The sequence below is a fragment of the Toxotes jaculatrix genome, chromosome 22 (genome assembly GCF_017976425.1).
Source record: "Toxotes jaculatrix isolate fToxJac2 chromosome 22, fToxJac2.pri, whole genome shotgun sequence".
Classification (NCBI taxonomy): Eukaryota; Metazoa; Chordata; class Actinopteri; family Toxotidae; genus Toxotes; species Toxotes jaculatrix.
This window is the reverse complement of record NC_054415.1, coordinates 6,061,022-6,083,910: the sequence shown is the minus strand read 5'-3', so window position 1 is coordinate 6,083,910 and position 22,889 is coordinate 6,061,022. Positions and strand designations below refer to the sequence as shown.

The window sequence follows — 22,889 nt, the reverse complement described above, 5'->3', positions numbered from 1 at the left end:
GCTGCTATTTTGTGTTAGTGAGGTTTTTTTTATATCGATGACCTTTTCTGAATTTTGTAGCCTTTGTATTATTCCTATTTTAATAAACAACTTGACATCGCATTTAGCTTTATCCCGTAACTATCTTCCTTTCTCTTGACATTTCCCCCTGTGTAATAATACATTGTAAAGAATATTCCAGCAACAAACTCAAAATCTGTTTACTTAGTTTTTGGCAGTTTACTCCCTATATCACTCAGAGCAGCAAATTCTAGTGCATGATAAATATTCCTAAGTGGTTGAAAGAAACAGAGGTCATCCATACAACCACTGAAGAAGAAGAATAACATGTCTTAGGAAACATTTGGACATCCCAGACTTAAGTGATATATGGCTGAACTTGGATAAGCTTTTCAGCAACTCTGAAACTTCTGGTTGCTCAATATTAGATAAGATAATGCTCCAAATGTAAGATTAATGTTTGTGTCACATTATAATATTGAGGTAAGAACTGTTTTGTGTCATTTTGTTGACAGAGTTTTTGATGAACAGTGGTTGAAGAAGTACTCAGATACTTGTCTTAAGAAGAAGCAATACAACCATGCAGAAATACTCCATTACAAGTCAAGTACAGAGATGTGATCAGCAGAATGTCCCTAAAGATTTAAAAGTTCTCCTCAGAAAAATTGCCCTTGTGAGTGACATGTTACATTCTTAATGCTGATGCGTCAATGCTTAAGCAGCAGTTTTTTGTTGTAGTTGGACAATGTGGAACCAGTTTAGTCCAGTCATCCTCAAATCAGGGGTCCTGCCCCTCCAAAGGGCCACAAGATAAATCTGAAGGGTCGTGAGATGATTATTCTAAAAGAGGAAAAAACAAAGTTCTGCTAGACAAATCAAATTTTTGAAATATTTTTCTAATCACTTGAAATATTAGATAACTTTACTGGCAACAGCTCACTGAAACATGACCAGTGGCCCCAAAGAGTCACTGTTTTTTTTTTTTTTTGGTAAGGGGTTAAAACCAAAAAGGCTGGGAACCAGTTTACAATGGATAGAGTCTATATAAAAACTGATTGTATTTTATAAACTAATCATGGGATTTTTTTAAGTAAAATCCTAATCTGTAAAGCAAATAACTGTAGTGGAGTAGAATCTTAAAACATTTGCCTGTGAAAGAACAGAAAGTTGCACAAAATAGAAATAATCAAGTAGAATACAAGTACTAGAAGACTATAACTACAGAACTTGAATAAATGTACTTTTTGTAATTTTCCACCACAGTTCCTGACCACTATCAGTGATACTAAAGTTGGCCTCAAGTTATGTAGGATAGAGAAAATCATATTTCTGTGTCATTAATGTAACAACAGCAATTCAGACGGCTCATAAAGGATTTTGCATAGCAGCAGAAATCACAACACAAACACACACTGTGATAGGGAGGTGTAATTTACCTGTCTGGCTTCGCAGTGTTAAATTCCAACAGGTCATTTTACCAGTAGGCTACTTCCACGCTGCTGACCAAGCTGTTTGCCTTCTGATCCCAGCTTTTCCCCCAGTGACCAATTATCAAAAAACTCAGAGCCTTACTGTCTCTTCTCTGTAGTAAAGGGATATAAAGGAATTCAATGCCTCTGCCCTGTTGCAGTCATAAAAACTGATACCGAGCGGAGCAGATATCAGATCATGTTTAGACTTTTTGAAGCTATACTTTTATAGATTTTCCCACTGGCCATCGTTGGAAAGAAATCTTGGAAGAGTGCCTGAGCCGCCTTCTGCACTTAAACAAACAGCAAGCCCAAGACTATAAAAGAGATAACATCCATATATTATTATAGTGGTAACCTTAAATGATCCATGGAGCTATGATCTATGTTACAATCATAGTATATCACTGACTAGATATACTGTAGAGCAACCAGTTAAAGTTATGCTCAAATATCTACATAATTTCTATTTTAATATTATCCATTACAACTAAATCTAACAGAATCTGTGTTTATTGGCTTAATCACACCTTGGAACATAAAACCTAACTTCCTGGAAATTCACATCAGTAAAACCAATCATCACTTCTAAAAAACGTTTATTACCACTTTATCTGCCCAGCTTCATTCAGCACTTCATGTGTTACAGAGCTGCATTAACTTTGTTTTCTTTACAAGTCAGTTTTGTGGATTGATTTAACATGCATTGGGTTTGCTGATGTAACCAATCAAAGAAAACGACAAGAACTTTAGAATAAAACTTAGGACATTAACTTCTATAGATCCTTTTACCTTGTTAATGGCATTTCAAGAGTACAGATTCAGACAGAAAGGTGATAAGTGAAGCTGCAGTGCATTTAAAAAATAATAATGATAACCATAATGAGTAGTGTGAGGAAGGTTGCAACCTCAGTCCTTTGTCGCCCTCTGCTGGCCAGAATGTGTCCCTGAAGCCCAGACTGAACAGCACCCAAAAAAAAAAAGTTTTAGTGATCAAAGGAACCCGCATTATGATCCCTGAACACCAAACATACTCTTTAATGTCAGAAATGTGGTCTCACATTTAGTCCAGGTACTAGTGTGGATTCACATCCCAGGGCTGCTGGGCAAACAGAAACCTCTCATCTGTTTGAAACTGGCTCCAAGAAAAAGGAATTCCCTGCTGGTTCCAGCACTGAGTCACAGGGCACTCTGTTCTCATTGTCTCAGTTGTCAAAGGGAGGGATGTTATTGTGTCTGTGGGATGGTGAACCAATGGGAGAGTGAATCTGTCTGTGTGGAGAGCCAGCGGAGTCTTGTCTACTTTCTGGGTCATCATGTTATTTGACTGATGGAGGAATGAGGGTGGCATTGAGATGGATGTCAGACTTCGGATACCTGTACATCAGATTAATGGAATGAAATTGGTTAGTAGTTAAAACTTCAAAGAATTACACTCAAAAATGTTCTTAAGAGCCAACTGTTTGTAATGTTTAAGCATTTTAGAGTTCAAATAATCAAATGCTACAGAGACAACTGCACTGAACTGATTTGATAAAACCAATTTTTATAGGGTGTTACCTGTTTCCGTTGGGAAAATGAAGCCATTTTGCAATTTCCTGGCAACTGTGTTGTATGAAGAGAAGGCATCTGAGTTTTGACAGTAGACTCTTGATGCTCCTGTTGCCTTCATATCAACACAAACATTTTTTTAAATCGTATTGGTCATTTTATTATTACTAAGTCTTGCTTATTGACATTAAATATTCATGACAAGTTCCAAATGATGCAAATAGATAAATAAAATAAAATAAACTGCTAATTTCTCATGTGAAACAATGAAAACTATTCTAACTTTGGCAGGAAACAGAACAATGTGTGCATGTATGACCCCATCACTCAGAGAAAGAGGGTGCCTCAGAAATTAAGTTAACAGGCGCTTTAAAGTTTGTCTCACAAAGTATTAATTTACACTTTACCTGCTGAGGTGTGAAGCTGTGTGGCACTGTTGTATTCACAGGAACAAAATCTCTTTGCTTTTGAAGGTCTCCAGCTGTTAAGGAGAAATGCATCTTGTCAAATAATGGTGAGGCGTGAATTTAAAATGTGCTGAAGGACTTTTCCATGACTGTTCTGTTCAATTCATTTTGTTATGGCTGCTAATGATAGTATCACATATACTCTCTCTATTCCTTGCCATGCACACTTAAATATAATAAGTACATGTACACACACACTTACTCTGTGTGCTACTCCTTTGTTTGGTTTCCCTCCTCCATTTAGCCCGTCTGTTTGAAAACCAGACCTTTGAGAGAGAGACAGTTACATGAAGAGTAGAAGCTGTGACTCTATATGAATATTTTGATGCTAGAAATTATGAGTCTACCTTAATAGTGTCCTCAGGAAGTTTTATTTTGGTGGACAGTTTCTCTCTCATGTACATGTCTGCATACTGGCTGTGAGAAAACTCTGATTCCAGAGATAGAAAAATATATGTTTTAGGGGCTTTATTAACTCAGTTTTTCAAATGTAAAAATGCAGTATTGTGTTAGTTTGGCACATGCATAGACTTCCAAAGATTTTAAGTTACCTTGCTCAAGTGCTCTGCTCTGCTCTGGGGTGAAGGTGGTGCGGTTTCGGTGCTGAGCACCTTTAGGTTTCTGGTCATTGCTGCACACTGTCTCAGACATCTCTTTCTGATTCACTTCTTCATGCATCATAGAAGCAAAATCTGTGCACGACACACGCACACACACTACAGATTAGGAAATGTTATGTGCTTTCATCTCTCTGTTTGTTAGTTCACTCAAAGTGTGATGTGTGATGTGTATTTATGTGGAAAATAAATAGGCTTAATTTATAAACTAGATTAATCAGATTAGGTTATTTGGGAAATGATGCGTTTTGTCCTGGTGTACTAGTAATTATGCTCCTTAAAACAGCCATCTGTTGAAGTTTCTAGTTCCTCCACTCTTTCTCTTATTCTCAGTATTTCCAGTGACCTCAGGTGACTCACCCTGTTCAGTTCTGATGTGCGCACTGATCTCCATGCACATCGGTCCGTGGTCCAAATGGATCTTTCTTAAAATCCGATTTATAGATGACACCTTACAGAACACATTATGGAAAAGAAATATATAATAATCCATTTCTGAAACATTTTTTCACTTGCATTAAAACTAACGTATTTGCTCAATTTCACTTACACTGGGAACTTTTGAGACTTTGCACAGTCGGGCTGCTGCCAGCCGTTTCCGAATTTCCCAAGCGAAAATATTTGGGTTTTCCCTTTTGCACTGGATTATAGTGGAGATGACACCAGGGGTGAGAAGTCGAGGTCGGCTCCCTCCAATGGTCTTGGGCTCTAGGAGTCCTGTGCGGCGGTACCGGCTCAGGATCTTACTCACGCACCCATTGGATACCTGCAGTGGTTTCCATTTTGTTATATCAACATGACCCACTGGTGTTTTAATTAACTGAACCTGATCCAGCAGTATAACTACCAAGCAAGACATTGTGGAAAACTACTTTAACTAAAATTAGATTCCCTTTAAAGCCTAAATGTGATTATTTGTGCAACTTTGCCACAAAAAAAGGGTTTTGCGTACCCGAAGTATCCTGGATATTTGACTTGGACGGACTCCCTCCGAGGCCAGTTCAATCATTTTCCTCCTCATTGATTCTGGGAGAGGTCTGCCGTTCAGAAACGTCCCTCCAAGCTGGTTGACACGCCCACCACCTTATCATAACACAGTCCATACTGTTTAAATTTGTCTTTAAATGGCTCATTTACTGTATAAATTGCCTTCTAAAATGGCAAATACTGTCGTTCATATCTAATCTCTGCTTACTGCAAAAGAAAGTCTCAGCAGGTGGTTTAATTGGTTTTTAAATCTAGTAATAGCCTTAAAGCGCGTAAAAGAAGCGTAAAAGTAACCTTTATTTTGCAGATCAGTGTTTGTTCCGCACATCTCCGCTGACTCACAGCCTTGAAGATGAAACACAAAAATTTTAATGTGATGAAGATCCCAGAAAAAAACGTCCCCAGACTGCGGTGAGAAAAGCTGATGGACTGCTGCGAAAATCGTCCCACTAAAAGTCCACGTACCTCTGGTGAATGACAATGAGAGGAATCACGCCCTTCAGCAGAAATTTATAGACCCGCAGACCTCAACATGACGTGGTTGTCTGTTACCAGAAATGTCAACATTGCCTGGAACTGAATGTGGGCATTATAAACCTAAAATTGGATTCAAGTTAGTAAGTTTGTGCTGCCACAATGTCTTTTTAAAAGATATAAAACAATATTCCTGTTTTAATTCCACTTGTATTTTTTTTGTTTCAGGAATTTTCAAAAACAACTGTCCAGTGGAGAAGATTCCTCCAAAGACTGCTCCAGCAATACTGAGTGTTATTCAGCCTGAGTAAGTCCAACACTGATCTTAGCCTCGATATTATGCACTTAAAATATTCAATAAAATAATATAATATAATATCAACAATAAAATATGAGTCACAAAACTCTGCTCTCTGAGACGCAGTTGCTCGGTAAACTAAGTCAAACCGGATATCACTTAACAAGAAATTACATCATCATCTTTGCACCGTCTTGTTTTGGTGATATGGTAAACACATTTAGACGGAGCTTTGCTGAACCAGAAACTGAATTGACTGCATCTGACCAGAGGTTACCAGATTTCTTGGCTGCAGCACATTTCCTCAGTGCCATAAACAAATATCTCCACTTCTGACTTCTAATAGCTCGTACTTTTAATTAAAGCATATCTCTGTATTGTTGTAATCAGCAAATCAGCACCGTAAGATTGGCGTTTGGGAATTCAGGCCGGTTTCCTTTTGCGCAGTGACTGTCTACACTCTCAATCAGACAAACTCAGTTTTTCAGCGCAGCACAATCCAGCCTTCAAACTTTCTGCATCGGTGCATGTTATGCTGGTATAATTAAAGTAAAAATTCCATCTTTCAAAGCACCTAAATAATCAACACTGGTATGTTTCCCATCCTTTAGGGGGGCCTTGTGGTCACGTGACTTGAGCATCCTTTCCCAGGTTAAGTGGCTCAGATTAAAAGGATCTCTGGTCTCCTTTCATAAAACAAACATTTGGAAATCTGCTCCAATGACGACTGCCATATGGTAAAGTGCTTTTGATAAATCATAAATCCATCACGCAGTCTCTCTTTATTACATTTTCTTTCAAAACGTGAACAAATAGACTCGTATATGGGCGCAAGGAAAGGGCCAATTGGGGGACCTCGTCTATCCATAAGAGGGAGGTTAAAATAACCCTCACAGATGTTCCTTGGGCAGCCAGCAGATAAAAATGCGTTGTAAACGTTTCAAAGGGAAATATTTGACGAGCAAATATTAGCCTATGTGAAAACCCACACAAGGCTCGTCTTTTGGTCTGTTTAATGACTAATTGAATATCATTAGTTAGGTCCACACAGATCGAAGTGCCACCGAAATAAAGGCTCACATTTTAAAATGCCATATGGCCCAAATTATACATTAACCATGAGTTAGAGGACAATAATACTCTCTGTGTACAATCAGCCAGGTTAGATTGAGGACAGCCATTTTTGGACACCATCATCTCCTTGCCAACCGAGACAAAGGACAAATAAGGCGAGCCTTTTTATTTATTACCGGGGAGTTGATGTGGTCATTGATTTATAGTACTTTATTGCACGCACAGTGTGTGCCAAACGAGGCTGATTAAAGTACGTAGGTTGTGTTGTTAAGACAGCACCACATATTCGTGGTGCGTAAATTTTAATCTGGGCTCGCCAAAGGAAGGGGCGGGAGTTTCAGTGCTTAAATCAATGCACAGAACAAGTATACATTGTAATTACACGTCCTATGTGTTTGTCTTGTGTATAAAACACGTATATCCGTGCTTCACTGTGTCCTGAAGTGTTGAAAAATGTAAATAATTCAGCCGCGTAAAAAGGTTACCAAAACCTCTCCATAGCGCACCGAGCTGCCTTGTGCGCAACGGAGCTGCCTCCATGTTCGCTTGACTAACAGTTTTCTCCTTCCGTTTATGAGACAGGAAAGAGATTCGTGTAAAGCCCGTGCTTCTGATTTTTACTTTAGGGATTTTTTTTTCTATCCCGTTAACGCAGGAGAGTGTATTAATCTTTTATTATTAATAGACTTCCCACCTGTCCATTGTCATGACAAGGGCCAAATGTGCCGATTTCAGCGGTAAACTACAGCATATAAAGCGTCTGTCTTAAACTGCCATTTAATTTTAACTGTGTCTTAAAAGCTTTATTGAAACACGTAAAAGGATGTGACCTTAAGGCTACTGGTAGATCTTCTTATAACACAGGTGAAGTGGGGTGCCCACGGGCGGAGATCATTCCTCTTCATCTTGCTTTTCATTCCTTTAACTGGTTTTAAATGGGGATTTGTGTAAATCCTCATTTGCGCTTAGTATTTGCTGAGTCCTGATGCTCAAGCACGCAGAAAAATATCAAACAAGCTAAATGACACCAAAAGCCAAATACGCCACTGATATTCTTGCTTTCCCAAGTATCGTTAGGTTTGTTGGCGAGAAAGATTTAGTCTATAACAATGTTTCTTTTCGCAAAGTTTGCGCAACACGCTTTAACAGAAAGGCGTGTCCAAGTGGATAAAGCGTATGTCTGTTTTCTTAATTATAACGTCCCAGTGGTAAAAGAAACATCCAGTGCGCCTTCCCTGAACCTACAGTGTGGTTCTTTGATGCACATTAGCCAAGGAGTGTGTACGTTTCTTGGCTAATGGTAGTAATAATCACCAAAAATACATTAAAGATTTTCTAGCAATTCCAAATTTTCCCTTACCTGCTGTTCAACTAGACAGGGAACCTGATAATTACAGATTTACCCGAAGAGTTTTGTAACAATAAAACTTTGATAGATCTATGTTAAATATATGAATTGACCTACAGGAAATGAAACACCAGTGGCCGATTTTGGACTGAATTAGATCTATGCCAAAGAGCTTTGAAGATATTCTGGCAGCTTGTGATGGCTCAACACCTCACTGAGACACTTTATATTTTATTTTCCTTTAATTTGTCACTCTCAAAAGTGTACTCTCAGTTGCTGTATATTCCAGGCACCTAATCAACTTTTGACCCTTAGCTGATGCCTCTATGAAAGTATGCCAAGCTTTATATCACATGGACAAATTCAAGAAGAAAGTAATCTGGAGTCTTTGAAATATTGTTCATCTGCATTTTTGTTTCTTTTGATCATGTGTATACAGTCTCTTTCATTGCCGCTCTTTCTGTCTCTCTCTCTCACAAACATACAGTTCATAGTAGTCATTATGAGTTACACCGAATTAACTATTAATAGTTCTTTTTTGGTTCTGTACCATTGGATATACTGACAACTACCACGTAATTAATTTGACCCTAAAGAAATCTTAAAAACCTGTTGATTGTCAGGCAAGTTCTGTAGCGCTCCATTTACTGCCCTAGTAGTCTATTTTATCTCGTAATTGTGAGCTAGTAAGTCATAGTTAAGATACAACGCGTCATTTTTTTCTGTTGTGGATGCAATTCATTTCTGTACTGTGAAGCTCTGATCGAAGATCAAACTTTTCCGACACACCTTGAAGGCAGCGTTAGCTTGGTTAACACTATGCTGACGTGTCGCACCTCTTGCCCCGGAAGAGTTTATTTCAATTTGTCTACGCGGTCGTGAAGCTGCTCCATTCGCACCCATTCATTCTGGTCCTCAGACCCGGAAAGGATTAAACGTGTGTATATGCATGGCAAAGTGTGTTTCCGGTATAACGTGTGTGTTGATCGGCGTTCATCCTTTTTCTCTTGGCTTTCAGTAGAACAGTCACTCACTTCAGAGTCCCAGCTCCCTTACCTGGTCACCCCTTAACGGCGTTATATCTAAAACCGGTGGACATGGCATCTGTTTCGGCACCATCTCAGACAGCCCCCGCTCCGACTGCTCCTCTGCAAAGAGGAATTGTGAAAATGGTATGAATTCTAACATATGAATATGTGAGCTCACTCGGTTAGTCAAGGGATGTAGCTAGTTAGCTTAGTGAGCCAGGGGGTAATGAAGGCTAAACTAACTGTTGGTTGGCACACAACTTTAACTGAACTTATTTGACAATATAAATATCATTAATTGTTGGATGCAGGTGCTGGCATTATGTCACTAACAACTGTCAGTAACATTTTCACCTGGCTACAGCAGCATGTCAGCTAACATTAGTTAGCTGGTTTGCTACTAAATTTGCTAGCTTGCATATCAGCTGAACCCAATTGACATTAGCACATGTTTGCTATCTTGGTAGTTAGCTATAAGCAACTTAAACTAACCATTTCGCAGGGAATGTGAAGTGTATTAACATATATTAAGCTCTCAAAAGTTCGTTATGTTGAGACAAATAAGAGTAACATTTACAATTATCCAAGCCGACAGGACATTAATGCCACTTAGTAGCTTGTTAGCTGTAACGTTAACAGATGTTTAGTTTCCCAGCTAACGACTGTTAGCTGCTCGCTAACTAGCGTTTACTGTCCAGCAAATGTTAACTTATATGAACAGAGTTTGTGGTCTGTGGTGTTGCTAAACACGGGGTTGGCATCGTTTACACAAACTGAATTCATTTATCTTACTGACCACATGTAAATTAGTACTTAGCCAACTAGCGTGCAAGCTAACACCGTTTCATTTTGTCCCTCTCAGTTTTCCATAAGTGCTGCTGTGTCTTATTTCAGCGGTTAAAGCACCGGTCATTAACATTAGGTAATCTGGGATTTTACTCTATAATGGTCGAGCTGGTTAATGTGTTTAGTTACAGTCAGGGCATTTCCTTAGTGTGCTGGATAAAACCGACCACAGGAAACTGACACGTAGCTACAACTTTCTTGCCCCCCTCTAATCTCCCATTCATCTTGGTTGTGTGGAGTCTCTGTTCATCCATATGTTACTTAACCGTTTTTCTTTAGGCTAGGCCAGACCCTTTGTTCTAAAGACAAGTTAACCTTTACTCATCCAGATAAAGTTAACAGATTTTCTCATAGTATGGCTTTGCATAGTTTGGTAGTAGTTTGACCTATAGAAAGTTCTCAGTAGATCCACAGTATTCTTCCAGCCACCATGAAGCTCCACTGGAACAGTAATGTTTCCTTGCTCTTGTAGCTTCAGTATCAATAATCATATTTCAAATGTTGATTTTACCATCAAAATTTGCTGGGAATTGATTAGATTAATGGCATTAGTGGCATTGACATAAATATTATTAACAAACTGGAACACGCTGATATGAACTCACAGTTATCCTGTGGCTCTCATCCTCCTCCCCAGCATATACTTTATCATAGAGAGCATGTTCAACACGTAATTACTCTTGTCTCCAGGCATTTGCAGAAGGGCTGTTTTTAGAACCGTGGTAACTGCTGTAAACAGGTAGTCATTGGTGTCCTCCCTGGAGAAGGACATGTGCGAGTAGGTTACACTCTTGTGGGTTTATTACCAAAGGAATTGAAGGTTTTGTGAAGAGATAATTATAGCTGTATGCACACAGTAATATTTTATGCACACAGTAAACTAGTAGAACATCATTAAGTACAGTTAGTGCTATTCTTTGAGAAAAGTGAACATGGAGTCAAGCAAAGCCATGCAGTACATTCCAAGTGGAACTTGGCCATTTTGTAAACAGAGAAAGAGGGATAGTGCTCTTTGCCTCTTTTTTCCCCATAGCTGGTTGGTCTGTAAAAATTACAACAGCACTTCTGCATAGCCTATATTTGGAGGGACTGAGCCAGTTAGTGGGAATCAGTGGTCATTTGATGGAAGAGTTTATCTTGCCCACATCTTAGATCAACAGCCCCCAGTGATGCTCCCTACAGACACACTGGAGAGTCCGCAGATAAAAGGTGTTTGCTCAGATTCGTGTAAATGCCATGGTTGTCAAACCCAAGAGTAGGTTATCTTTTTTTGTATTTAGCTACGTTATCAGATGGCGTGATCTCACCTTGCGTTTGAATGACAGACTGTCACCATGGCAACGTGTAGTGCGAAGTTGCTTTCCAACTCTACAGCTGTAATACTTGTGCAGGCTTCTGTTACATCTTTTAAGACTTTGCTCATTTAAAGCTGCTGCTATTTTGTCAACTGGCAATAGTTTAGCATCCACGCAGCAGGCTTAACTCATGAGCTCAGATGTAATTCACTGCTTAAGTTGTTAATTTCCTTATTTGCTTACCTGCTGTACTTGTTTATGTTAGACCAGTTTCAAATTAATCTAGCATGGCCTTCCCATAGTGCTTCATCAGAATGACACTTCCCACAACCTAAAAACAAATATAATGGTTTACTCAATGTGTCAGAGTGTACGTATTGTCTGAGAGGAAATGGAAACTGAAAGCTACCACTGATTTCTTCGTTCAACACGTCACTGAAGCGTTGTGGTCTAGTGTTTTTTCCTGATGTCTGTGGTCTGTGAATGGCATTATCTTTTTTTGTGATGAATAGATTTTAAGAAACAAGAAGAGAGAGTGCTTAAAAATATCATCTGCATTTGCTGAATGGCCAGTACTAGAACTGTTGACTGTTTCTTCTTGAAATGATAGTCTTATTGTTATCTCTCCAGGTCTTGTCGGGCTCTGCCATCATTGTTCGGGGCCAACCTCGAGGTGGTCCACCCCCGGAGCGTCAGATTAATCTCAGTAATATCCGAGCTGGGGCCATGGCCCGCCGAGCAGCTCAGGGTCAGCCCGACACCAAGGACACCCCTGATGAGGTGAGTCTCATTGTGTTTGTGTTTGTTTATATTTGTGTATTTTTGGCAAAGGCAGAACAAGGTCCTGCTAAGTAGCCCCACAGCGCAGACTATGATATTCCAATTTGGGGGTGAATGCTGATTTGTGCATCTTACAGTGGGGGGAACATTTGGCTTTGAAATTTTTATCACAGGACTTTGCTATCCTCATTTTGATTGAGTAGTTGTACAGTAATGATGAATGAATTGATATTCAGACCATGCTGTTTTTTAATAAATGATGATGTAGCCTAAAGATAAACATGTCAATACTCAATTGAACTCCAGATTTTAAGATACCAGTGTTGTAATTTGACATTTTCTTATCACGCGTTTGAAAACTTGAAGTCCATCAGTTTATTCATGGGATGCTACTAATGTACTAATTATTGCCTTTAGTGGTACTATTTTCACTCCACTCATTACAGTGGACTATTCCATGTGTCTGTTGTCTGTGAAGAGGCCAAATGAACCTTAACTACCAGTGTGGGCCTTCAAATGTGGTCATACTGTTATTTTGTCAGAAAATAATACAACACACATTTTATTTAAAATGGAGGATAACATTTGTCTTTGCAGTAGTATGTCTCTGCTAGTTGTTTAATGCTTCTGCTAGTGATGAATCAAAATACTGATTAATTGGATGTTTGTGATTATGTTTTAATCAGATCACCATATGGAGTGTACACTGATATTCCTGTCTGTATTTCAGCCATGGGCCTTTCAAGCCAGAGAGTTCCTGCGGAAGAAGCTAATCGGCAAAGAAGTTTGCTTCACTGTGGAAATCAAGACTGCTCTGGGCAGGGAGTACGGCATGGTGTATCTGGGTAAAGGTGAGTGCACTGACACTTCTTAACTCACAAACTGGCCCTGAACAATGTCCACATCCATCATGGTTTGTGGAAAAATACACATTCCATAATTGTACCTTTGCCCTTTATTTTTCAGTGGTATGTTACACTGAATTCAGCATACTTGTAATGGAAATCATATGTCAGACAGTTATGTGACTATTATTAATCAAAATACTTTGAAACATAGCATTAGAATTTGTGTTAAATACCCTGTTTTTTCAATACTTGACTATTGTACTGTTGAGTATTTTTCAGGGAAGTGGTACCTGATGCTAACTTATTATCTGCAGGTAACATTTAATTGAGAATTGTTTGCAAAAAGTTATTTTTGTGTGGTTAAATGTTCCTCTTATGAGTGGCTCCTCTCCAGTCAAGTTACCTGACCTGAACTAAAAGCAGTGCAATTCCAATCGTACTGTTGTTTAAAAAAATAAATAAATGATGAGTATTTTTTCTTCCTTTCATTTTAGACACAACAGGCGAGAACATTGCTGAGTCTTTGGTGAACGAGGGCCTCGCCACAGTCCGTAGGGAAGGAATCAGAGGGAACAAGTAAGATGTTTGCTTCTATGCTACCTGCACTCTACTACTATTTGTTTGTTGACATGAGTTCTTTCTATTCTAACTGAAGGACAGTACACCTGGGCAGCTCTAAGTGGTTGATACTCATATAATTTTAAAATATGTTTTTATTCAGTATCCCAGGCAATATGTGACTATAGCAAATATCATAGTTTCTCTTGGGAACTATCTTATTGTTATGAATCAGATTCTGTGGTATTTACTGTTTGATGTTTGATATAATTGGAGAATCAAATATGTTGGCATGACTGACCTCAGGTGTGTTATTATGCATGGCACTGATATTAAATGGTTTCCCTCCAAAACTGTTTGCTCATTCAACGTGGTTGAAGTAATTTTGGACCTCAGAGCTGGTTTTGGCCTTTACTTTGTTTCACAGAATGAGGAGGAATCTGATGTTGGCAACATGTAGTAATCTTCTGCTTGCTAAAACCTATAGCGGTACAACACTGGTGAATCTGTGGTGGAATAAGTCATCAACTGGTAGACTGCAGAGAAGTGAGATAAAACCATGGTATCCCAGATGGTGGCAGTATTACCCTGCTGCTAAAACAATGTCCCTCTGAAGCCCTTTTCTGCCACATTGCCCTTAAGCAGCAATCCCCAAAATACACCCCGCGCTTTATGACAAAGTACTGTATATCCCCCCCAGTGGCAGTATTTGCACATTACACACATTACAAGCAATTTGACTCATGCTGCTGCATTTGTATCTTCCAACATGAACAGAGATGATGTGAATATTTTGCCACTAATGACCCATTTCAAACATTCTGTGCAATGGCCCAGAACAAGCACTAATGTAAATGATGCTTTAAGTGTAAGCGGGCATCATTTGGCCAAAGGGGAGGCCCATTACTCAGTGAGGACTTTAGGCCTTAGTTTTTCCCTCAATTCTCAAGCCTCTAATATCATTACCCCTCGTGACTGGCTATGCTGATCACACCAACTATAATGTGATGATAATTATGAGGGTGATGATAACAGTGATGGCTTCGGACAGTGCAGTTAAACATGTGCTCAGGAGCTGCCTGCGACTTGGGAAAACAGTCAGCCAAATGATAAATTTAAGGACCAGAGCAGACTGAGGCGCAGTTCTTCCTGGGCTGGTTTCTGTTGGCTAATAGAACAAAGAGGAATGCACAGTAACTCGCTCACACACAACAAACCATTTATGTATTCTGCGTTGCAGATTTCTGTGTGTATCCATATTTATTATGTTAGGTGATTGGGCCACAACACTTGCATGGATTGTAATTTGATGTTTGATTTCAGCTAAGTAATGAAATATGTAACAATAGTGTGCTCTGAATATAGTGCACACCTTTTTGCACATAAGTGGCATTTAGTGTAGTGGCATGTATCCAGTTTTGAGGAGATTAATTCACCTTGAAGTGCCACTTTGAGACGGAGTATTGATTCTAAGTAACCTCACTGTGCAGATACACCAGCGTGGAATTTCTTTTAGTGTTTAATTTTTTATTGGGTTTCCTGAACACTATCAAGCTTTTGCTATTTCACTGAAGAATCAACTTTACGACAATTTTGCTGTCAGTTTTTTTTTTTTTTTTTAATTTGCTGCCTACAGACAGAAGTTTTTGTCATTTATGTTTTTCCTCCTTGTATAAGCTCCTCAACGTTCCCTAAATACAACACAGCACTTTTGTCTGGAATAGAAGATCACATAATGTCTGTAGACTTTGGTTAAGTGCAATTCCAGAAAACATGAATATGGTTTACCTCCAGGCAGTCACAGAGCTTTCAAAATGGTTGTTTAGTGGTTAGTTGTGTTCCTTGCACTTATTGGTGACACTGTATGGGACTTTTTTTGCTCAATATAATCCAAATTGTTATTATTTGTAAACTTAAATATTACAAAATTATTTAATTTCATTTTAACTTTCATCTAATGAAGGTTACTGTGTCTTTAAAAATTTACCGTTAAAGAATTCGATTTTTTTTTTCTTTTAGTGTTAGAAGTGAAAATATGATTGAATTTTAACTGTATCCTACCTACACATTGCAGCTGTCAGTGTCAGGCAGATTCAGATTCATTTACATCACACAAATGAGTTTTTAGTTCATCATGTAATGAATTTCTCTTTTACTTGATCAGTCATAAAAAACATTGCTGTCCTTGGTGCTGAGCCATACAGTGTTTGAAACAGACACATTCATCAGTTTTCTCCACTCAGTCTGGTCTCAGTCTCTGTTGCTCAGTGAGACCGCTTTTCTTTAAAAGTACTTAATCCACTCACCGATGTGGTTAGACCCTGAAAATTGGTCAGATTGCACGGCATTACACTTTCCTTTTGAGAAATTAAAACCACAGGCGGGGGGTTTGACTGATTGGTTTATATAACACCCACCCACCAGAGCAGAGGGGAGCTATATTAACATGGAAACCAACTGTGCTTTATAACCCCCCATTGCTCCTTTTTAACTGGAGCCGCAGAGGAGTGCTGGCTGAGGGGTGTAGATGTCTGGGGGGTGAACTGTGCTCGCTTGGGCCTCGCTACTCACTAGGAGTGGAACCCTTCCAGTCAAGTACACTAGGGAACAGAACTTCCTACACCTTCTTTAAACTGTACAAAGACAACAGGGAGCTGTAAAACAGCTTAGTAAGGTTCAACATTTTGTATCTATTTAAAGTATTTTTGGTTGCTCAAGGGAACCATATGGAGATGAATGATGTAGCCTACAGCATGTTCAAATATAAGGGAATTGGAAAGTTTTTTTTTTCCTCTGCCCTTGTTCCTCCAGTAGTCTTGCTCAGTATTGCACTTTCTTTCCCATCAATATGTGTTTTGATTTGGATCAGTGTGTTGGTTGGAAGGAGTCGCTGACCTAAAAAAGAAACCAGTCTATTTGTAGACATGGATAAGTTCACTATCATCTGCCTCCACATATGGAGTTATTTCTGTATCTTAACCAGTCTTTGTTTGTGAGTGTCTTTCCATTTATTGCTGTGACTTTACAATGTCTGTTTTCCTTGATTGTATTGTTGGTGTCTCTCACTCTATCTTTGTAGCTTTCTGTTCCTGTTTAGCTCTTCAATTCTAAGTAGCTTAAAGACAATTGACTTCTTACAGAAAGTTTCACCATTGTTGCTTAGTAAGCAAGAAACTGCTTCGATTCAATTTGAAGTTAGTAGCTAAATCATTGTAGAGGGGAAAGCGAACTTGACGCCGCTTTGGGCATTTGTCCAAAAGCCCAATTAGGAACACACAGCTGGAGAACAGGTTTTGTGTGTGGCATTTTAATTGAGACCCACTTTGTTGCCTCTCCCAAAGTGAACAGTGCCTTTTATGCAGAAAGATGTGAAAAATCCAGCTTATGCGCAGTTCATTTTTGAAAAGCTCTGGTCAACATTGCTACTCCCATATCAATGGGACAGCCTTTTCTTCTTGGAAAAACAAAAGCCTGTTGGCCATTTGAAGTTCTGAATAATTAAAGTTGTATAAGGGCCCTCAAAAGCATTAGCCTGCACAATTTAGAGAGCCAGCATGGAATTAATTGTGGCGTTTGTAGCCAGCTGCGTGGTTGCTTTTGAAGGAGCTGTCAAACACTGTTATTGTCTCTTCACAAAATGCTCGGATAGATTTTTTAAGCAGTTATAATCTGGTCATCAGCTGGTTGCCACTAGAACAACGGTGCAGTTTGTCTGGAACAGCACTTTATCCAGCACTTAATTCAACAAAGCTGGAGCCTTACCAAACTCACACCGTCCTATACTCTTAATACAACCGTTGTGACAGTGACAGTTCCGATGATGAATTGTAATGGATTTGACATAACAGAAGTTTAAAGACCTTTCACACTGGCCACTGTTACTGTAATTGCAGTTCTTGTAATGTTGATATTTGCCTGTTGGAACGAGGCTTAGGGCATGTTTTAACGCAGCCCGGATAAGAGCGATTAGAACATGTTCAACTTAACAAGGGGTGCAGCTCTACAGTCAGAACCTTTTCTGCTTGTTAGATATGGTGCGTGTTCCTTTCTGACTAGTGTGAAATTAATTGCAACTTGTTAACAGGCTGAACTAGCTGTGTTATTTTTCAAGTGGGCTGTCAAAGGGGTTTTATGGCACTCAGAAACCCTCTGATCTTTATGGATCGGTTTGTAACCTAGTTATGAGCAATAATTTAACTGGAGCTGCCACAGCATGTGCAGCTGTGTTCACTAACAGCATTTTCGTTTTCCAAAGCTGGTTAGGAAAGTTTCAATATCAGCCTCACTCATCTGTAAGTTTCAGTAGGAAGCCAGGTTTCATGCTGCTTAACTTATTCAGTGGAGTGAATTTAATATAGCAACTGTGGAGGTTTCATTTTTGTTTCTTATTTTAAGCAGTACAGTGGTCTTAAGGTATTCAGCCTTCATACTGTGGCTGCACGCTAGTTTTTCTAAAGGAGATGGCTAAGAAAGAGAGGAAAAATATATGTTGCGTGTTCTGTGTTTACAGCCTTTTATATTTTTCCATTTGTTGAAAAACAGCAGGAAAAAACTTAAATGGATTGCAGTCAAAGAGGAAATAAGAAGATTGTACAGCTCTCTTCTATTCACTACAAAGACATAGAGAAACATATTGATTTTGTCACTTTAACAATTGTCCAGAGTTTGAAATGTGTTTTGTGGTGTACTTTTTATTGTATCTTAAACTTTCCTTTTTATTTGTGTGACCAGTCCAGAGCAGGCCAGACTCTGTGAATTGGAGGACCAGGCAAAGTCTTCCAAGAAGGGCTTGTGGAGTGAGGGTGGCGGCTCCCAGACCATCCGCGACATCAAATACACCATAGAGAATCCCCGCAACTTTGTTGACTCCTTGCATCAGAAACCTATCAATGGTAAGGAATGTTGGATGGGCATGCATACTGAAGCACTCACACAGACAAAGCTTGGCTTAGGAAACATCCTATAACATATTAAAAACACACAATCCAGCATAAGCCTCTATTTTCCTATAAAAGCCAAATTTGCAGGCTATGTCAGAAATCCAGCATTTTGTCTGAAGATATTTCACTTTCAGTATCCACTTCGAGGCATGTAATGGGCACATGGTATATCACCCTTCACCGGCTCATTCCTCCAGTCTCTCATCTCTGACCAACCCGAGGTGTAATGTGCCACTAGATTCATTTCCAGGCGACCGTCGTTAACAGTGGCTCAGCTCATTTCACTACTCTTTAATTGAATGGGAAAATGAACAGGGAAGGCTTTTCTCCATTCTTTTATTTCTTGTTCTTACCATTCACGAGAGGCAGTCTGGGTTGTTTCGGAATCGGAGACAGCAATCCAGCCAAAGCGCTTTAAATGTGCATTAGGTCTCTGTGAAAACCAGAATACCAATTTCTCTCTCATCTGCTTATGTGGGCACACACACACATAGACATATGCGTGCACACAAGTTATACACAGAAAGAAGGTGTGTGTATGTGTGTGTGTGTGTGTGTGTGTGTGTGTGTGTGTATATATATATATATATATATATATATATATATATATATATATATATATATATATAGACTGAGAGAACCCATCATCAAAATACCATTTATGCGTGAAAATGCCTCTTACACAGGTGACTCACATTCTGTCCAATTTTCTGAAGTACTTCAGAGGTTAGGAGCTACAGTTGAGTGATATGATTTTGGGAACAAATACAATGTAATACCTCAAAAGCTTTCCAAAAGAATAGACCTCGCCTCAGACCTTGACTTTTTGCGTAAAACGGTTTCAAAATCTTAAAGTGATACTCCACCAAAAATCAGTATTCAAGTATTCAGCTTTGCAGGCTTGAAAGGTGGCTGTTACAACAAACAAAAAAATGTTGTTTCCAAAATAAATTCAATCTAACCACAGCCTTTCTATGGTGTAAGGAAGGAAAGTGCAGACTCTTTTAAGCGTACAATAGTAGTTTGTTAAAGAGTGGTTTTGGTTGGAGTATTGCCTTTAAGTGGATCACACAGTGCACCAAGGAGGCCAACACATTCTCCTCTTTGAGAAGTACTAGAGAGCCATCCTTTAGCAAGACACTTCACACAGTGCTCAGTAAAACACTGTGGTTGTTTTCAGTAAATCACAGGTATTATTGTTTTAAATTCAGTGAGTGTCATGCTGGGCCTCGTTGAAAAAGAAGACACATGCCATGACAGTCCTCCCAGGATGAAGGATGATTAAAATAAATTCAGAGATTCATCAGTCTGACTTGGCTGGAATCAGATGTTGGGTTTCACCCCGGATACCTAATCATTCAAGCCTCACCCTGCGTTTTCCACTATGAAATACAGTTCATATGGACAAATAAGTGTGTCTAAGCCCAGAGCTTGATTTCTGTATGCTCATCCTAATTCGACACGGTCTCCTGTCCTCACTCAAACGCTTCTACATCCTGTTCTCCCTCCTCCCTCCAGCCATCATCGAGCATGTTCGTGACGGCAGTGTTGTTCGTGCCTTGCTGCTCCCCGACTACTACCTGGTCACTGTCATGCTGTCTGGAATTAAGGTAACCACCACTCGCTGCACTTACATATGTGGTGAAATGGGAGCTGTTGAACAATTTATTTTTATTGACAAGCTGTGTTATTATAGTCATAGTGATTACAGTAACATCAAGTCGTTAGCACAAATAAAATACATTGTCCCTTCTTTAAGTCTGTGTTTGCTCTGGCAGTGTCATATCCGCTCTGCTAAGTTCCCCCATCAGTCTCTTTCACCCAGCACAGCTTTGCCAATGGACCACTCAAGATAACTAATCTTTTTCATCTCCCCTTGAAGATATTACATCCATTTCAAGGTGTTCTTTGTCTCATTGTTCAAAGGCTTGTCTGTTCGTTGCGCCTGTTGTGTTTATATCTGTCTGGTCTTTTGTTACACTGCATGTACAGCAGGGTGACATCAGTTAAGAGTATAACAGTAGTACAGAGGAAGAACAGATTATATCAAAAGAGTGTGTGCACAAAAAACTAGAACTATTGGTCGACTGTTGGGAATCACAGTAGACAAAAAGCACGCTTCTCTTGCTGTGGTAAAATAATTAATCACCAGTTGGACTTGTTTTAACATGTTTCCCAATGCTTGAAAAATACCCGTTTATTAAGTCATGAGTATTATTGTGTTAATGCGTGTTTCTGTCCTTTTTTCTCTCCAGTGCCCCTCATTCAGACGGGAAGCGGATGGTACCGAGACACCAGAGGCATTCGCAGCAGAGGCCAAATTCTTCACTGAATCCCGTCTTCTGCAGAGAGATGTTCAGATCATCCTGGAGAGTTGCCCCAACCAGGTCATACTGGGCACCATCCTTCACCCGGTAAGACCCAGGAATTGGCACCCGTCGTGGCAGTGTCATTAAAATTCAGGCTTTCTGTGTCATTCATCACTGTTCCTTTGTCTGTCCCTGTTTCCCTTCGTCTCAGAACGGTAACATTACAGAGCTCCTGCTGAAGGAAGGCTTTGCCCGCTGTGTGGACTGGTCCATGGCTGTTTACACCCAGGGAGCTGAGAAACTCAGAGCTGCTGAACGGTGTGCAACTGTGACAGCAAAATTAGCTATCCACAGAAAACTTATTTTTTGTTGAATGCAGTGCTATATGTCAGTTTTGAATAATTGGATAGTTAAAAATTAGGACATTTATATAAATGTCTTGTTGATTCCTAATAAACATATCATGAAGCATTTTAGTTAGTGGCAGCCAAGCTGTCTTATCATACATTATTAAATTCAGCTCTTGCTTGGCTGACAGAAAAAAAAAGTGTTGGCTCTGGAAATTACTGATTTGGTACAGGAAATGCTTACATTACATAGTCCTATGTGCAAGTATGTACAAATGTATACCGCCACTACTTTAGATGAACAATCCCACTCTATTCTGTGGCAGTGACATTCTCCACAGTCATTGCAGCAACAACTGTTGGCTGATCATGTGGGAATTTTCTCGCTTTAATAAGCTTCTGTAACATTTTTCCAGCCAAACGGATAATTTTTAGTCACTTGATTAAGCCCTTTATGTCCTAATATCTGGCTGATGATGAGGACTACCACTGATGATGAAGTGATTTTGTTCTTGGCCAGGTCTGCTAAAGAGCGCAAGGTCCGCATCTGGAAGGACTACGTGGCACCCACAGCCAATTTGGACCAGAAGGACAGACAATTTGTAGCCAAGGTGAGTTCTTGACATGGCTTTTATAAGCTGCATCCCGTTGGTGAAGGTGCTGTCTCTGCTTAATCTGTGTCTTTATGCAATTTTTTTCTTTGGCCCCTAATGTTTTTCCCTTTGCATCATCTTGCTTTCACAGAAAGTCCTTGCTTATCTTTAAATACTGCAGAGAAAAAGCTGGAGTAAGGTATAAAACTTTCAGCATGACACGCAGACATTATCCAGTATGACGAAGACTTGGCCTCAGTGCTAAAGGGAAGCTGGTTGTTTCCCTTGCTTCCACCTCTTGATGTCTGCTGCAGCATTTCCAATTTTCTCCCAGCACTGCAGCAAAAGCGGAGCCACTTTGAGGCCCCTAACGAATTATATCCTCCTGATGCCTCTTATTTTTTACATTTGCCCCCACCTCCGAATAAAAATAAAAAATAAAAATCCATTCACTAAAGGTACGAGAAAGAATGCTTAACAGCAACCTTGAAGCGCTCCCCAGTCAAATTAGGGCCAAATCGCTGGCGTATGCTGTAGCAGTGGCACAGAACGACCCCCACAAGCCAAGAACTAGAGATATTAGCTTTGGAGGTTATTGGCCAGAGCCCCAGGGGAAAAGAAGTGTCCTTAATATCAAGTACAAGAGAGCGCACTCCCTCCAAGTTGTCAGCACACATTAGTTCAAATCAAGTGAGATGGACTCCTTGATACATTTTGGTAATACAGTCTAACCTTATTGTCAGTATGAGATGACATATTAAAGGCTCCAATCGGTCGTTTTAACGTAGTAAAGAAACTCCAGCCTTAAAACATTAGCTTTAAATCTGGTCCCCTCTGTGTGTATTTGGATGATGAGTTGCAGCCCAGCCTTCCCTTCAGTTGGCATATTTTTCTCTAGGAATGTCAAAAAAAAGTTTAATACCCCTAAAGTTTGTCTTTTGTCTGCGTTTGCTCCCTCCAGACCCTGAACTTATAAGACCCTGAAAAATTCATGGCTAGCCTGAGGGTTACATAAAAGGTGTTGCTTTGGCAATCTGCTTACAGAATGAATTTGATAAAC

The 22,889-nt window shown here is 39.5% G+C and overlaps 2 protein-coding genes across 2 annotated transcripts in view; one reads left to right on the top strand and one right to left on the bottom strand.

Annotated features, from left to right (window-relative positions):
• Positions 1-2,154: 2,154 nt before the first annotated feature.
• LOC121176349 (paired box protein Pax-4-like) lies at positions 2,155-5,419 on the bottom strand. The gene is made up of 10 exons (XM_041030394.1): positions 5,386-5,419; positions 5,057-5,187; positions 4,655-4,870; positions 4,465-4,555; positions 4,039-4,179; positions 3,835-3,917; positions 3,690-3,753; positions 3,428-3,495; positions 3,030-3,135; positions 2,155-2,846 (listed from the first exon to the last, which is right to left on the bottom strand). Exons 1-10 carry the CDS (start codon positions 5,417-5,419, stop codon positions 2,545-2,547), a joined length of 1,236 nt encoding a protein of 411 aa, XP_040886328.1. The 3' UTR covers positions 2,155-2,544.
• A 3,855-nt stretch (positions 5,420-9,274) lies between these two features.
• The window catches only part of snd1 (staphylococcal nuclease and tudor domain containing 1), a 159,209-nt gene continuing 145,594 nt past the window's right edge, over positions 9,275-22,889 (top strand). Inside the window, exons 1-9 of the mRNA XM_041030143.1 lie at positions 9,275-9,457; positions 12,085-12,234; positions 12,965-13,085; positions 13,577-13,658; positions 18,372-18,532; positions 20,099-20,190; positions 20,836-20,994; positions 21,101-21,207; positions 21,757-21,847. Of these exons, the coding sequence (XP_040886077.1) occupies positions 9,383-9,457; positions 12,085-12,234; positions 12,965-13,085; positions 13,577-13,658; positions 18,372-18,532; positions 20,099-20,190; positions 20,836-20,994; positions 21,101-21,207; positions 21,757-21,847 (1,038 nt within the window). The 5' untranslated portion in view covers positions 9,275-9,382. The remainder of the gene's footprint in view (positions 9,458-12,084; positions 12,235-12,964; positions 13,086-13,576; positions 13,659-18,371; positions 18,533-20,098; positions 20,191-20,835; positions 20,995-21,100; positions 21,208-21,756; positions 21,848-22,889) is intronic.